Source organism: Alosa alosa, chromosome 13 (genome assembly GCF_017589495.1).
Source record: "Alosa alosa isolate M-15738 ecotype Scorff River chromosome 13, AALO_Geno_1.1, whole genome shotgun sequence".
NCBI lineage: Eukaryota > Metazoa > Chordata > Actinopteri > Clupeiformes > Clupeidae > Alosa > Alosa alosa.
Window position 1 is genome coordinate 4399321 of NC_063201.1, and position 16288 is coordinate 4415608.

The 16288-nt window shown below is 41.8% G+C and overlaps 1 protein-coding gene across 1 annotated transcript in view; it reads right to left on the bottom strand.

The window, feature by feature from the left end:
• The window catches only part of LOC125306546 (metalloreductase STEAP4-like), a 6335-nt gene extending 3124 nt beyond the window's left edge, over positions 1-3211 (bottom strand). Inside the window, exons 1-2 of the mRNA XM_048261963.1 lie at positions 2032-3211; positions 1-406 (exon numbers count right to left, since the gene is read on the bottom strand). The exon at positions 1-406 is cut by the window's left edge and continues 122 nt beyond it. Of these exons, the coding sequence (XP_048117920.1) occupies positions 1-406; positions 2032-2451 (826 nt within the window). The 5' untranslated portion in view covers positions 2452-3211. The remainder of the gene's footprint in view (positions 407-2031) is intronic.
• Positions 3212-16288: the final 13077 nt, after the last annotated feature.

Genomic DNA, 16288 nt, shown 5'->3' on the forward strand with positions numbered 1-16288 from the left:
GCATCCAGCGGCCCAGCCAATCAGGGAAGCGCTTGTACTTGGTGCCGTTGTGGAGCTGCAAGATGGCCGCCAGAATGCTCGGCAGGTAGCACAGAGCCAGCATGATCAGGGCGACGATAGGAAACGCCTTGTTGGGCAGCGAGATCATAATGCGGTAGAAGTTGTCTTGTCCTTTCTCGACGTAAGAGTAGGTGACGTCATGCACGAGCAGGTAGAGGAGAACAAAGGCGGTGAGCCCGGTGGCGACCCAGAGCGGGAGCCTCCAGTTGGAGAAGAGCTGCAGGGGGATGTCCTCCAACTCCCCAGCAGCACCAAGGGAGCCCCTGTCCTGGGCACTCAGCCCCAGACTGTGGGCAATGTCCACTACTGCTTGCTTAGCTTTAGGGTCATCCCCGCACACCAACACCTGGCAGAGAAAGAGAGAGAGAGGACAAATAGAGTGTGTGTGTGTGTGTGTGAGAGAGATCTAAACCTTGGAAGCTCAGGTTTGGTTACTGGAGCGTGGTAGTGGTTAGTCTGAGTCATGGTAGGATTATACAAAGCTGTCATTATATGAGACTGACTTAATCCTGAAATCATTAAACAAAAATGTGTGTTGCTCAATGAATGGCTTGTTAAGAAAAACACAAACATCTGAGAGGAGATAGAAAACAGAGATAGAGAGAGAGAGAGAGCAAGGGAGAAAGGGTGACGATTTCTTTCTTATTTCTTGTCCTAATTGCCTTGATTTTTTACCTTAGACTTTATCAAGGGTGCTACAGGAACTTGCAAAGTTAAGAGATAAGACATTCCTTCAGACAACAACTTACTGAGATGTAACTCTGTCTCATTCAATGCCTTCAACTCAATTGTCTATTTCATTCAGTGTATTTATATAAAGACAGACAACTTCTGATTTCATAGATTTATGTGAAATGAATACCTTAAGCTCAAAAAGACTTTTGAGTAAATTATAAATTATAAATGATGGTATCATGCAAGCATGCAAAACAAAAAAAACTTTTTTTTGTTTCAATCTATTCCTTTGGACTTCTTATTCCCTAGATATGATTTATCTGATCGTATCCTGCTGATTCCAGAGGTATCCATCCATTTAATTGTCCCTCATCTCCTAATTGTCGAGATAAGCCACTGCCGGTAATTTAGACATCCGTGCCGTTTTTATGTCCCCTAATGACTCCGCTCTGGATGTCAGTCCACTGCTGCTGCTGCAATTGGCAGACAAGTGACTGGCTTCTGTTAATCACGCCAGTGAGGAGTGCAAAGAGTTCAGGGAGGACACAGATAAGACTGGGAAGGGACACATCAACAAGACCTTTTTCACTTATGTAAGTATGTCCAGGGTCTCGGGCAGATAAGGACAAATAAGTCTGTTTGAAGCAGTGCTGAGCAACCTTCAAAGATGCACGTGTCGGCATTTCTGCCAGGCAGAATGGTCCTTGTGAACACACACACACACACACACACAGTGAGTGAGCAGTAGCACTTTCAAGAGATTAACAGAGATTAGTGTACAAAAGGCTAGCAGAGGAACCATTCTGAGTATTCTTCATAGTGAGTGCTTGTAAGGGCAACCCATACAGTACTGTATGTCCCAGACGTTTTTAGTCTATTTCATTAAAGGAACCTCTCAATAATAATGAGGGAAAAACTCATCTCAAGAGAGGCGCTTTTTAAATGAAGCACCTACCCTTTCACTTATCATCAGTCATATTAGCACCACATGACAATGTTGTACATTCACTCAATTTAATTAAATTCAATATAATTCAGTTCAGTTTGAGTTGCTTTTGTTAAAAGAACATCAGAGTAATCTTGTTAAAATACTTAAGAAAATACATTTACATCAATATGAACGAATAAACAATATTCATTTAGCTATTTATCTATCTATATATTTAGATCTCATTCAGTTCAGTATTAACATTGTAATTGTTGCAGTTAACTGTCCTATTAGTTAAATTAGTTAAATCAATACATCTTAAATGCTTTTCAGGAAGTGTGTGTCCGTGTGATGTCACTTCCCCTCACCTGTCGGCTGGCGTCCAGCGCCCCTGACTGCAGGGCCCAGGCTGACACTGTGTTGAAGCCTTTCACCACAGATGCTCCCGGCACCAGGCTGCTCAGGTACTCAGCGTTGGATTGTGGGAACTGGCCCCTCTTCAGGTTGTTGCTGATGTCCACTAGCACCTTGCCCTCCAGAGCAGGGGTCAGCGAGGTCAGGAAGTCATAGTGATCGCGCTGCACGGCTATAAAGATCACCTGAGCCATCTGAGCTGCCCCTGTGTGGGTCATGACCTTTGAACCTTTGGGCACCAGTGCCGAGTTCTTGGGGTCACGTGACCCAAACACGACCTCATATCCTGCCTGGAGCAGACGAAGCCCCAGAGAGCGTCCAAAGTCTCCTGTGCCAAAGATGCCCACCGTCCCCTGCTTACGCTCCCCAGCCATAATCACCTACACAGGCATAGGAAAACACAAACGCAAAGTCCAAGTGAGATGGAAGATTGCACTCAAAGCCATCCCTCCCAGCAGAGCACCTTCAAAGCGATTCTCTCCGTATAAATGGGAACGTTGCGCATCTTCAGTCGCACACTCAGATCTCACAGAGCAAAAGGAAGCTAACGATGAAAGTCATATTAAGCAAACCTTGGTCAACAGAAAAGACACTTGAAGGCAGTTGTGGATGCGAAACTAAAGCCCCTCATGAATATTCCTCATTTCTGTTTATGAATATTTTAGTTCCGTCAATGAGAATTCCTGTCCATCGGCAAGTGCATACATGAGCATCTCTTCTTTGCCAGAATCAAGGTCACATTCTATAGTTACTTTTAGAAGTTCTCACTTGAGGGATTAGTGATTCTTCACTCAAAAAAACCCAATTCAGATCCTATTATGCTAAGTACGACTCCTAGAGTGTTTTTAAGATTCCCTCTTGTAAAGTCTTATAAAGCTGCATGGCAATGAACAATAATTAGTGTTTTCATGATTTTTCCTCGATAATTGTTTAGAGGGGTTTGGTGCTGTGAAGCATAAAGGGTGTGTGATGTAGATTTGTAACTTAGCATGATGTTTGAGATGCAAAAAAGTGCTCAGGCGGGATATGGTGCTTCAAAACAGATCAAATGATTTCATTCAAAGTCTTTCATTGATTTTTCATATAATGTACTTGCACCAGTGCTTTGCACTTCACCACAGAACAGACATGCAATCTGATAGGCACCCTTCAATCCCTTTGCCAATATAAGAGACTTCTAAAGTACTTATGAGGTAAGCATGAAGGTACCCAAACACTGACCAGACACTCTTTGCATTTACATGACTGCATTACAGTGTCCCTACATGTTGATTTACAATACATCTCAATAGACTTACCTTGTCTTTATGAATGCTCTCTATGCTTAATCTCCAACAGATGGGCCTTGGTTGCCAACAGTCGTTCTGATGGAAAGATCTATAATGGTCTAAATGACCTGTGTCAACCTGAGGTTGGTGGATGAGTCTACACACACACACACACACACACTCACACATGCATTTATACAGTACAGTGGAGCATTTATGACAGGAAGGTGAGATATGCAGTGGATCACCGTTTGGCACATTTAGTGATGTCTATGTCATTTTGTTTCTGATAACAGTGTGTCCCACTGTATCTCCGGATATAAAGATACAGTCTGTTGTCTATGGAAAGACAGGGTGGAGAGTGATATGGAGAGAGGGAGGACAGAGAGAGAGAGGGAGAGAGTTCCAGTCTCATTAAGTCTATCCTATATCTGCACTAGGACAATGAGATCATATGAGCACAGAGTCCATTCAGAATCTTTGTCTTAAGAGGGTTAATATATTTGGTTGATATTTTTGTCTTGTTCTCACCTGTGTGTGTGTGTGTGTGTGTGTGTGTGTGTGTGTGTGTGTTGTCAGTCTATAGTCAGTCTACAGTCTATAGTTGTTTGTGTGTGTGTGTGTGTGTGAGAGAGAGAGAGAGAGAGAGAGAGAGAGGGAGAGAGAGAGAGAGAGAGAGCACCATTTTATAGTAAAGTAAGATCAGACTCCTTACTGTAAGCTAACAGCAAATCTGAGGTCAAATTTGAGGTCACTTTGTTACCGCAATACAATGGCATAAACCTCCTTTGAGAAGGGCGGTCAGAAAGAGAATGAAAAGAAAGAGAAAGAGTGTGAGAGCAAGAATGCGAGTGACAGACTACTGACAGCTAGACAGAAACACAGGACGAAAGACAGGGATGAGCCGACTCATCCAACTGTGAAAGAGGCTCCTCAAGCTGTTTGACACATTCAGGAATGTCGATAAAAATGGCCTCAGGTTGAAAGAAAAAGTGCTAACACCCAATATCCTGCAGCTTGTGAACACCTCTGATGGTAAACAATATAGTAATAATAATAATAATAATAATAATAATAATAATAATAATAATAATGATACATTTCTTTATAAAGTTCCTTTTACAATACCCAAGGTCGCTTCACAAATGAAACAAAAACAAAATTAAGAGAACAATTCAGTCCTTGAGCTGCAACACCCTGCAACACCCTGCACATGTGTCCTTGAGCTGCAACATGTGTCCTTGAGCTGCAACATGTGTCCTTGAGCTGCAACATGTGTCCTTGAGCTGCAACACCCTGCAACACCCTGCAACATGTGTCCTTGAGCTGCAACACCCTGCAACATGTGTCCTTGAGCTGCAACATGTGTCCTTGAGCTGCAACATGTGTCCTTGAGCTGCAACACCCTGCAACATGTGTCCTTGAGCTGCAACATGTGTCCTTGAGCTGCAACATGTGTCCTTGAGCTGCAACATGTGTCCTTGAGCTGCAACACCCTGCAACATGTGTCCTTGAGCTGCAACATGATGTCCTTGAGCTGCAACATGTGTCCTTGAGCTGCAACATGTGTCCTTGAGCTGCAACATGTGTCCTTGAGCTGCAACATGTGTCCTTTTGAGCTGCAACATGTGTCCTTGAGCTGCAACATGTGTCCTTGAGCTGCAACATGTGTCCTTGAGCTGCAACATGTGTCCTTGAGCTGCAACATGTGTCCTTGAGCTGCAACATGATGTCCTTGAGCTGCAACATGTGTCCTTGAGCTGCAACATGTGTCCTTGAGCTGCAACATGTGTCCTTGAGCTGCAACATGATGTCCTTGAGCTGCAACATGTGTCCTTGAGCTGCAACATGTGTCCTTGAGCTGCAACATGTGTCCTTGAGCTGCAACATGTGTCCTTGAGCTGCAACATGTGTCCTTGAGCTGCAAACATGATGTCCTTGAGCTGCAACATGTGTCCTTGAGCTGCAACATGATGTCCTTGAGCTGCAACATGTGTCCTTGAGCTGCAACATGATGTCCTTGAGCTGCAACATGTGTCCTTGAGCTGCAACATGATGTCCTTGAACAGTCCAGTCATAGCATGTGTAACATTAGGCTGTAACATGGACAGTCAGGCTGAATAAGTCGGTCAAACAATAAATCCACTATCCCATAAATCTACATTCCTGTAGAGTCTTTCAGAAGCATAATTAATTTGTCGTACTGCCTTACCTGGAAAAACTGATGCACGTTTATGTGACGAGAAAAATCACACAATGCACAATGCAAACTCTGTAGTCATTGCACCCTCCGAGGATGAAGGAAAATAATGTAGCAGTCATAAAGTACAACACAGGGTGGAGTGGAATTGGATTTATTGGATTTATTGCTTTGTTTATTGTTTATTTGGATTTATTGGTCTGTTCATGTTAATGGAACTTTCCACAGCACTCTGAAGAGCTGAATAATAATGCTACCTATTGTGGCTATATACATATAATCCCTGCACTGACTAAATATTGGTTGAAAGACAGTTGATATTGGTGTGTTTAAAGGTGCTCTAAGTGATTAAAGGTGCTCTAAGTGATGTTACACGGTTTCTAAGCTACAACATTTTTTGTCACATACAGCACACATTTCCTCACAATACACTAGCTGCCTGTTCCCTGAATACACTGTAGAAAAGCGTGGCCTCTATAAGTACAAGTAAGTATATATACTCTTTTGATCCCGTGAGGGAAATTTGGTCTCTGCATTTATCCCATCCGTGAATTATCGAAACACACTCAGCACACAGTGAACAGAAGCACACACGAATCCCGGCGCAGTGAGCTGCCTGCAACAACAGTGGCGCTCAGGGAGCAGTGAGGGGTTAGGTGCCTTGCTCAAGGGCACTTCAGCCGTGCCTACTGGTCGGGGTTCGAACTGCCAACCCTCCGGTTACAAGTCCGAAGCACTAACCAGTGGGCCACGGCTGCCCGCACACTGGCAGCCGAGGTTTCAAAAACGTGGCCTCTGTAGACAGCCCAGGCTCCAAAAATGGCAACAAAAACAGCCTGGTCCAGGCTGCACCTATCAGCATCTTTGCATCCAAATATACTTGCACTTATTCTTTCGGCTGACGCTTCCAAAGCATCTTACACATGTCAATTATCACAAGGGCCAGTGTCCTCAGAGCAACTTGGGGTTAAGTGCCTTCCTCAGAGGCACTCACACTGCAAAAACTGCTTATCTAACAAAATCTAACCAAGTGTTATTAATCTTATATCAAGATAAAAAAAAACTAGTTGGTATTGTTTTCAGTATAAAGAGACTTACCTAGCGCTTTCTTGTGAAATCATTTGACTTGATTTTTTAAAAAATTGACTTATTTTAAGACATCTCATCTTGAAAACAAGCAAATTTGTCTGTCAGAGCGTTAAGCAAATTTGTCCTAAAACAAGCAAATTTGTCTGCCAGTCGCGTTGAGCAAATTTGTCTTGATAAGACTCCTTAAAATAAGTTAAAGTCTTCTTAAATTAAGTCAAAATGATCTTTTGAGAGGGCGCTAGGTAAGTCTTTTCATACTAAAAACAATACCAAATAGATTTTTTAATCTTAATATAAAATCAATAACACTTGGTTAGAATTCATTTTTTGCAGTGCAGGAATTGAACCCAAAACTCGCAACTGCTAGCCCAATTCCTGGCCTACCCCACCAATTCTATCAGTTCTATGTACAGTTACTGCACTGCATGTGGTTGTCACACAACTACACACATTTTTCACATGTATCTTCATATGATGTAATATATAAATAAGCAGAGGTCTTGGAGGGCACATGTTTCATAAAGTTCACCACCTCTTCCACAGCCACTGCACTGATTAAGGTTTCTCAGGGACTTCATTAAGGAGGAGTATGTCACACTTTAAGACATCCCTCCTGTGCCATAAAGCCAGAGCTGGTTCAGAGGGTGTACTTAAACACCATATGACAGCCATGTGAAGCATTGATGAAGTCTTATGTATAATGCAGAGACCTCCGCAAGTGTGACAGTTGCTTTTTATATTGTATGAGATACAGGGTTTTTTTCTCATAACATGCAGGGGAACTGTTGGACACACATACACACACACACACACACACACACACACAGATCTCTTTCTCTGTGGTTAGACAAGCTGTCATGCTGGAATAATGTGTGTCACTGGTGTGCACATTAGCTTACATTAACACTCACACACACACACACACACACACACACACACACACACACACACACAGAAACGATTATGCAGAGACCACAGTGTGTGTTCGTGGATGAGAGAATGAGAGTCAAACAAAACATGACAGGCAATCAGACGCGAAACAATTCCCAGCTCATTTCAGTTCCTCTTAGTTCCAACAGTCAAGTTGTAAAGGTATTTGTCATGAAAGATTTCAACAGTGTCATCTCAAACTGCCGACAAGCTTAACACACAAACACAGGCAAAGACAGATTTTCCCCCAGAAATGTTGATTTAAGCTGGGCTTGGAGCCTGGTATAGCTGGCATATCCATGTCAATTACCTTCTACTGTTTATGTGTGTGTGTGTGTGTGTGTGTGTGTGTGTGTGTGTGTGTGTGTGTGTGTGTGTGTGTGTGTGTGTGTGTGTGTGTGGTGCGTGTGTGTTTGTGTGTGAGGACTGAATAAGTGATGGCTATTAATTCCCTCACTGTTGATTGTTGATTACGAGAATTCTTGTGTTGCTTGGTTTGTTGTTTGAATCCGAAACACACGCACACACACACACGCACACACACACACAGGAATGACTTGACTTGAGAATGTGAGTGTGTCTCATCTCTTCTGCTGAATCTCTACTACCTCTTTCGGAAGGAAGAAAGTTCAGTGGTAAAGGGAACCGTGAGAGTGCATGGGTGTCATTGCGGTAACTTCTTCTTATGGATCCTTAAATATATCATCAAAGATCTCCTTATGCCTTTAGGGCTTGCATGCATGTCTCACTGTGGTCATCTTCCCTCCCTTTCAATATCCATATACCAAAAAGTACCAATATATTTACAGTACAAATAATGTGCTTGAAATTGTATAACCTAGCCTATCTTTAGTGTTCAACATTTTTTATACACAACACACTTACACATGGGCAGGCTCAAAGAATAAACTTTTTGCATCCCTAAAATATTCATCTGTTGTTTGTATCACCCAATCTAAAAATATGACAGTCGATCTCAAGAGAACATAAAAAAGTTAGACAGGAGAGAGAGAGAGAGAGAGGGAGGGAGAGTCAGAGAGAGAGAGTGTGAGAGAGAGTAAGAGAGAGAGAGAGGGAGGGAGAGAGAGAGTCAGAGAGAGAGAGAGAGAGTGTGAGAGAGAGTCAGAGAGAGAGAGAGAGAGAGTGAGAAAGAGAGAGAGAGAGAGTGCGTGTGTATGTGAGAGAGAGAGGGAGGGAGGGAGGGAGTGCGTGTGTATGTGAGAGAGAGAGAGAGGGAGGGCGGTAGGGAGTGCGTGTGTATGAGAGAGAGAGAGAGGGAGGGCGGTAGGGAGTGCGTCTGCGTGTGGTTATCAGAATTCTCAGCAGCAGTCCACATGCAGGCGCTGCTTGTTTTTTCATTGTTTTTTTTCTTTTCTCTCTGTCTCCCTTTTTCATTTCTTCATGGAAAGTTTTCTGTTTGTCTTCCTCCTGTCATCTGCTCAGGGTTAGAAGCATGTGTCTCGCTCTCCCTTCTCAAATAGATTTTTTTTTACACTTTATCACTTCAGCGGGGGAGCCAAAGGACAAAAAAAAATCCCCTCTCATTTCAGGACACTGTCTTCTATTACAGAGATCGCATTCTCCCTTAGAAAGGATACTGTGCCTTTTCTCTCTCTCTCTCTCTGCTTCCCCCTCTCTCTCCCTCCTTCTCTCTCTCCCTCTCTCCCTCCCTCTCTCTCTCTCTATTTTGTTGTATCAGACTGCCTTCTCACCTCGGCTTCTCATCCGCTGTCACCCCACCCTTACTTCAAGGCTGTGGCAATTCCCCTTTTCCTTCAGCCTTCTCTGTCATGGCACAAGAGGAATGTGTGTACTGCTCGGAACAGAGATCTGCTTGTGAGTTGTTCTTTGTGTTCAGGCAAGCTAACAAATTCCCTCAGTGGGGAAAAGTGAAGTGTGACTGTAACATTAACTTTGTATTACTGCAGTTTTTTGGTTTTGAACTCTTCTTGCATGATTTAATAGGAGTAGAGTTCATCTCTCTCTCTCTCTCTCTCTCTCTCTCTCTCTCTCTCTCTCTCTCTCTCTCTCTCTCGCTCTCTCTCTCTCTCTCACACACACACACACACACACACATCAGGGCCATAGCTGCCAATGTACTGTGATGAAAGACACGCTGGTGTTGTACAGGGAGATCTGATCTCTGTGGCGAATCATCAGGAGGCCAAACTCCTGCAGAGTTCAAGAGAGCTTAACCTTCATCTACATTTTAATGGAAACTCAAGAACATTAGTCTTAAGGACATGACACCTACGAACTTTCTTGCCAAGCAGCACCCATAGTACACCATGTTCCTTGTGCAGTGTAACACCTGATACCATTAAAATGGCTGTGTCACGAGGAGATGTTGCTTTATTATATTTATTCTTCGTTATTCTCTTAATTCAATTATAAACTAGCGTAGAAGGAAAATGGCAACTTATTGGGAAATGAGCTTATTCCCCGTCTCCCCTTGAATGATGATACATACCCTTCTCGCCTCTGTGCGTGCAGTAACTCGGTCTGACACACACACCGTTAGCCTAGCTTAGCATAGCTTATTGAGGTGGGCAAAACCAACTAGCCTACATAAGTGACAAAATAACATGGGCGTAGATTTAGGGTGGGACGCTAAGTCCTAATCAATATTTTAAGATGAGAAAATTGTCCCCACCAACATTATAGCGAACTTATTTGTGCTGCTGATCATTCCGACAGCCAGCACAACAGTACAAGAAACGTCGTCATGATTTGGTGAAAAACAGAGGGGGAGGGGGAAGGGTTATCTGACATGCACGCTACAGTAGGCCTACATGCACGGAGAGTGTCAAAGCACAGGCTGGCTACTTGTTTGCATTTTCCTGTTCCTATATTCTGTTTATGTAGGCTAATGTATTTGTGAATGTAGCCTGCACAATGCAAAGAAATAAAAGATAAACTGGTGCATTTCCATACTCATAGAAATGAACATTGCGAGACACTTATCTCTTCTATGATCTCATCCCAGAAAGACTTTCTTTGACTAGTTAGTTTTTTAACATTTATTTTATCTAATGACATAGCAAACATGACTGAATTCGCATATCCTTGCACTTGCGAAACTATTTTTCAGCATTCACGTTCCTCTTAAAGTGACAGGCACTCAATTAGATTTACACACCAAATATGATGATATAGACAAGTGTAGCCTAATAATTTAAATATCAATATGATGTAATCAAATTACTAAATATGTTTAGCTATTAGTAATCATGCAGATCATAAAATACTATAAATAATTATCAATATAAATGTATAGTTTATATGAATTCCAAAATATGAAAAAACCTATGACAACCATCATGTGTGTGTGTGTGGAGGGTCAATCAAATTCTATGATTGCCACTGATGTGAATGATCTCACAAATCACACAAACCAAATAAAATTTTACAAAATCGCAATAGTATCGAAATCGAGATTCTTCACTTGCTATTAATATTGAAACAATAATGTTGGTATCGTGACAACAGGAGTTGTGGATGTGTCCCCACCAAAGCTGAGACCAAACCTACGCCCTTGCAAAATAACTCCAACATGGTCTAATTCACACATTGTGACTATGATTACAATGTGTAAAAAATCCAATGCAAAATGAGACACAGTGATTTTCTACTTTGGATTTGCAGAAGTAACACAAGAGCTTTCCATGCAGGTACAGTGTGCAACTCATTCTGCCCAAGTAGTGCTTTGCCTGAATGAGAATATAGTTCCAAGTATGTGCTTAGAAAATCACTGTTTCATTTTACCTTATTTGTAGCCTATGTTAAAACTATACAAGTCATGTATACACACACACCACCTCTGAACGAGCTATGCTAAGCTAGGCTATCGGTGGGTGCGTCCGACTGAGTTACTGGATGCACAGAGAAAAGAAAGGCATGTATCATTGCATACAAGTCCCAATATTTGGCATAGCAATTAAACACCTAAGGCCAAATTTGCATTAAATATATGGGCACTGCAGCACAAACAGCGATTTGGCCAGTCTGCAGAAAGTGCATGTTGTGTGTGTCTTTTCATTTCACCAAACCAGACTCTCGCCAGATGAATTTCGTTGCGCCTAGCTCCACTCACATCCATCTGGGATCGCTTCCATTGGGAGTGATTTAGGCACCAGATTTTATGGTAGAGCCAATCAGGACGCAGGGCGAGAGTTTTATAGATAAGGCAAGCGTCATCAGTGTCACGGGTTGGCTTCGATGTGAGTGGTTGAAGTAGCATGTCAATAAAGATGACGGACAAGTAGCTTATCCAATCATATGCAAGGATTTTTGATAAGGCCCAGCCTTCTGAAACACCTCTCCAATGGAGCGATCCCAGATGGATGAGTGGAGCTAGGCGGAACGAAATTCATCTGGCGAGAGTCAGGTTACATTTCACCTTGAATGTACAAAAACTCTTGTCAATGCATGTCACTGTTCTCTATAGCCATGACTTGTAGCACCCGGAACTCAAAAGAATCGGTCAGTCATTCAACTGTGGGTACTTTTAAATGGAGGTGTTATTGAGCAAACTGATCAGGAAATAGACATATCCGCTAACAAGATGTGTTAATACATCTGCATTACTAAGACTATTTGTGCTGCAATAGTGAAGGTTGCAGCCACACCTACTGTAATGAAGAAACATAAATAGAAGTAGAGTAAACTACAGTAAAGGTTTCTCTAAACAGCAAAACTGATGTTGACAAAACGACTTCCTTTATACATGAATCAAACATGCAGTAAGGCGGAATATTTTCATCTCAAAACAGACATGCTCTGCATGTCCCCTGTCGTTCTCACACATATACAACGGAATACATTATTGGTCTATACTCGCGCAATCCCTTCCTTTCCAGTTGTGCCCAAAAACTCCCACTTTCTCCCACAGCCCTCCGATGAGAACACATGCTATAGTCAGAAAACGTTATTATTCTGCACTCCTGCAGCAGGCAGAATGCTGTTAGCCATCTGCCAGGCTGTTCCTACACTCTGTGGCATGTTTTTACGGAGCACTTTGCTTTGCTTTGAAATTATGCCATCATCGGATGTTAGTACATCTGAAATTATGCCATCATCGGATGTTAGTACATCTGCCCCCGGGTTCCTGGACCATAGAATCCTTTAAACAATTAATTTTTAGTGCTCCAGTGCCTAAGGTTGTACTGACATTGGCAACACCCAGATAACATGTCCAGGCTATCTGAAACAAAGGGGTTGCCTCTCATCTACAACAACTGGTTACCTTTGGCTGCTACAGTCGTCAGTGTATTTTTCAAGTCAATAAACATTCTTAATTTTCGAATGTCTTTGTCAGGGAACATCTGACTTTTAAAAACCATAGGCCTGGTAGTCGCTAAGACAAGGAGTTATAAGATAAAGGCAATACCATTTGTGTCACCTAATGCAGTTCAGTGAATTAGCAAGATACCATCAGAAGGCGACAATCATAAAGCACAGTGTCTTGTGGCTAGCTCTCCCCTGCGCATGAAGCTGTCTGCGTGTTGTAGGCTAGATTTGCGTGAGTTCTTTCTATCTGCTTTACTTTTGTGAGTTGCGACCACCTAGGCTATGTTATAGACGTTCTATGAAGTACCAGTCTTTAGCTGTGTCACAAAACAATAAGCTTTGTCAGACTACTTTTAAAATGATATTTAGGGCTATATACATTTTAAACATTCGTGGCTGAAGACCCAACAAAGCCTTGCGTTAATTCTTCAGGTGGGAAGTGTCAGGAATTTTCATACAAGAGACGCTCTCATTGGTAGTTAGTATATGAAGTAGGAAATTGACAGCAACATATCCAATCACATTATGAGAGATGCTGAATTTAACATAAACTGCGATGTTTGATTTTAAATTAATGTAAATTTAGCCGGGACTGTAAGCTGGCTCACGTGGGTGCTCGATGTTTTCAGTGGGTGCCCGAGAGACGGAGAATCGGCGCCTATGACAAGCGTATCTTGCGATTGCATTCATTACAAACAAACATGCAATGTGAACGTCTGGGATTGGGGAGAGCACTAAATGCTCTTCTGAATAACCACGAAGTCAAGCCTTTAAATAAAAAACACTCTTTAATAATTGTAAAGGAATTATTATTATCATTGTATAAAACACCTGTGTAAACAGATATATAAATCATCTCTGATCAAAAATATTATGCTGAGTTTCAAGGACACAGAGTTCGAGTTGGGACACACAGGAAAAGGCCTCCCACATCTGAGTGTGTCTGTGCGTAGGTTTTGAGGAAAGTCACGCTGAAGGAGACAGATGTCTGGCATCCTGTTTCTTTGTGTATCTGTACAATAAAGACACTGCTTTTGGGCTGCAGGTTCAGAGACTGATGGTGAGGGGTTTCATACCTTTCACTAGCACTCTCTCCTCGTGGCGCCGAGAGTCTGTGAGCAAACCAATACTACGTGCTGTGGTTTCACTAGCACTCTCTCCTCGTGGCGCCGAGAGTCTGTGAGCAAACCAATACTACGTGTTGTGGTTCTTGTGTCTATATGTTGAGGTAAATTCCTTGACATTACTCAAAGAAATAAACGCTAATGAAGTAAACTTGTGACCATCAAAAATAGTTTATCGCCTGTAACTCCGTGATAACAGGACGTAACAGGAAGGCATTTGGCTGAGCAACGGAGGTTAATATGCTCTATATTTTGTCCAAATGATGTCTGTCTATCATCGTTGCACTTGGAGAAAACCGGAATGTTTCATTTGTCCAGCGTTTCTTATACGGCTGCAAACGGGATTCACTCGCCATTAACCAAATATTTCTTTATTAGGGCAGGGCAGGCATATTTCTGGCTATTAAATTATTTCTAAACCAGTCTGCTAAAGTCTGTAGTGAAGTCTGTGTAGGGTTTTCCAGCTCCATTTCATTTTACGAGACACCCTGCTCACTTGAGACCTCTGCCGGTTGTTGCAGCGTCACTGGAAAAATACAAATTAAAGTAGCGTGATGCCGCGTGATCCCGCGCGCGGACCGCGAGGGAAGCTGGCCAAGTCGAAGCACTGCCCTAGACTGACACAATTACTATTGTTTACACAGGGGGATCTTCAGTTATTGACAAAACAGAGAGGACATACAACACACACACACACACACACACACACACACACACACACACACACACACACAGGAATGACTTGACTTGAGAATGTGAGTGTGTCTCATCTCTTCTGCTGAATCTCTACTACCTCTTTCGGAAGGAAGAAAGTTCAGTGGTAAAGGGAACCGTGAGAGTGCATGGGTGTCATTGCGGTAACTTCTTCTTATGGATCCTTAAATATCGCATCTGAGTAAAGAATATGCACATTGTGAGAGAGTGGACATTGTATCAGGCAGATGTCATCACTGTTGGTGGTGAGCATATGTATTATATGTTTGCTCATTTTCAGACAGGATTCATGAGTGTGTCTCATTCCTACAGTCATTCCTACAAATCTCGTAAATCCATATTTAGCTGCAAAAATGACATATAGACAACATATCAAATGTTGATAGTGACACATTTAATTATTTCATGGAAAATAAGCACATTTCAAATTTGATGCCAGCAACACATCTCGAAAAAGTTGGGATGAGGACAAATAAAAGGACAGACAACATATCAAATGTTGAAAATGACAAATTTGACTATTTCATGAAAAATAAGCACATTTCAAGTTTGATGCCAGCGACACATCTCAAAAAAATTGGGACGAGGCGAAATAAAAGGCTGAAAAAGTTGTGTTATGATGACGATGACAAAAGGAGGGACATTTCACAACTAATTAGGTTAACTGACACCATGATTAGGTCTAAAAAGAGCATCCCAGAGAAGCAGTCTTTCAGAGTCTCTTAGAGTGTAAACCTGTGTGGGGGAATAATAAAACAATATGAATAATGCTCCTTAAAGGTGCTCTAAGCAATGTTGGTTTAATTCTCCTTTAAAGGTGCTCTAAGCAATGTTGGTTTCAAACAAAACAGAGAGCTAGTTCGCTGCTCCCTCCTCATTCCTCCCATGCAATTGAAACTCTCCTAAACGCGCATCTCATCAGTGATTGGCTGGAACAGTTTGTTATGTCTCAGCAGGTAGGGTTATCACTATACTAGAATTTAAAACTCGACACCAATACCCTGGTAAATACTCAATACTCAATACCACGGGAAAACTACACAAAATGAGGCAGATATTTTTTTAAAAGAAAGATTAGAGCAATACAAACAATAACATCAATGATAATACTATTTTAAGGTGTCTGATCATGTAGGTAAAAATCCAGTAACTGTAAGGTGTAACATCTAAAGATTCTCTAGTGCAAAAAGACAACAATATTTAGAAGTTGTATTTTTTTATATTTATAGCCCCCCCCCCCCCCCCCCCATATAATATATGTAATTAAACACAATGAATAATAATAATAATAATAATAATAATAATAATAATAATAATAATAATAATAATAATAACAGGTTGTTAACTTTCGTTGATAGCTGGTTTGACATTACGTCAATTATGTCTTCACATCCTGAATTATTTCTATATCATCTTTTGAATGTTTTAAAAAAACAGATTAATTGATTTTAGCGCTACTACACACAAACATATTAACACACACACACACACACAAACACGCAGTCAACTTTGTGTAAAGCATTGTGGTAGGATTAAGCTCTGATCCATGTTCTCCTTCAGGTGAGTGGTCATTGTAGGCCTGGCCTCTGTCTCCTCT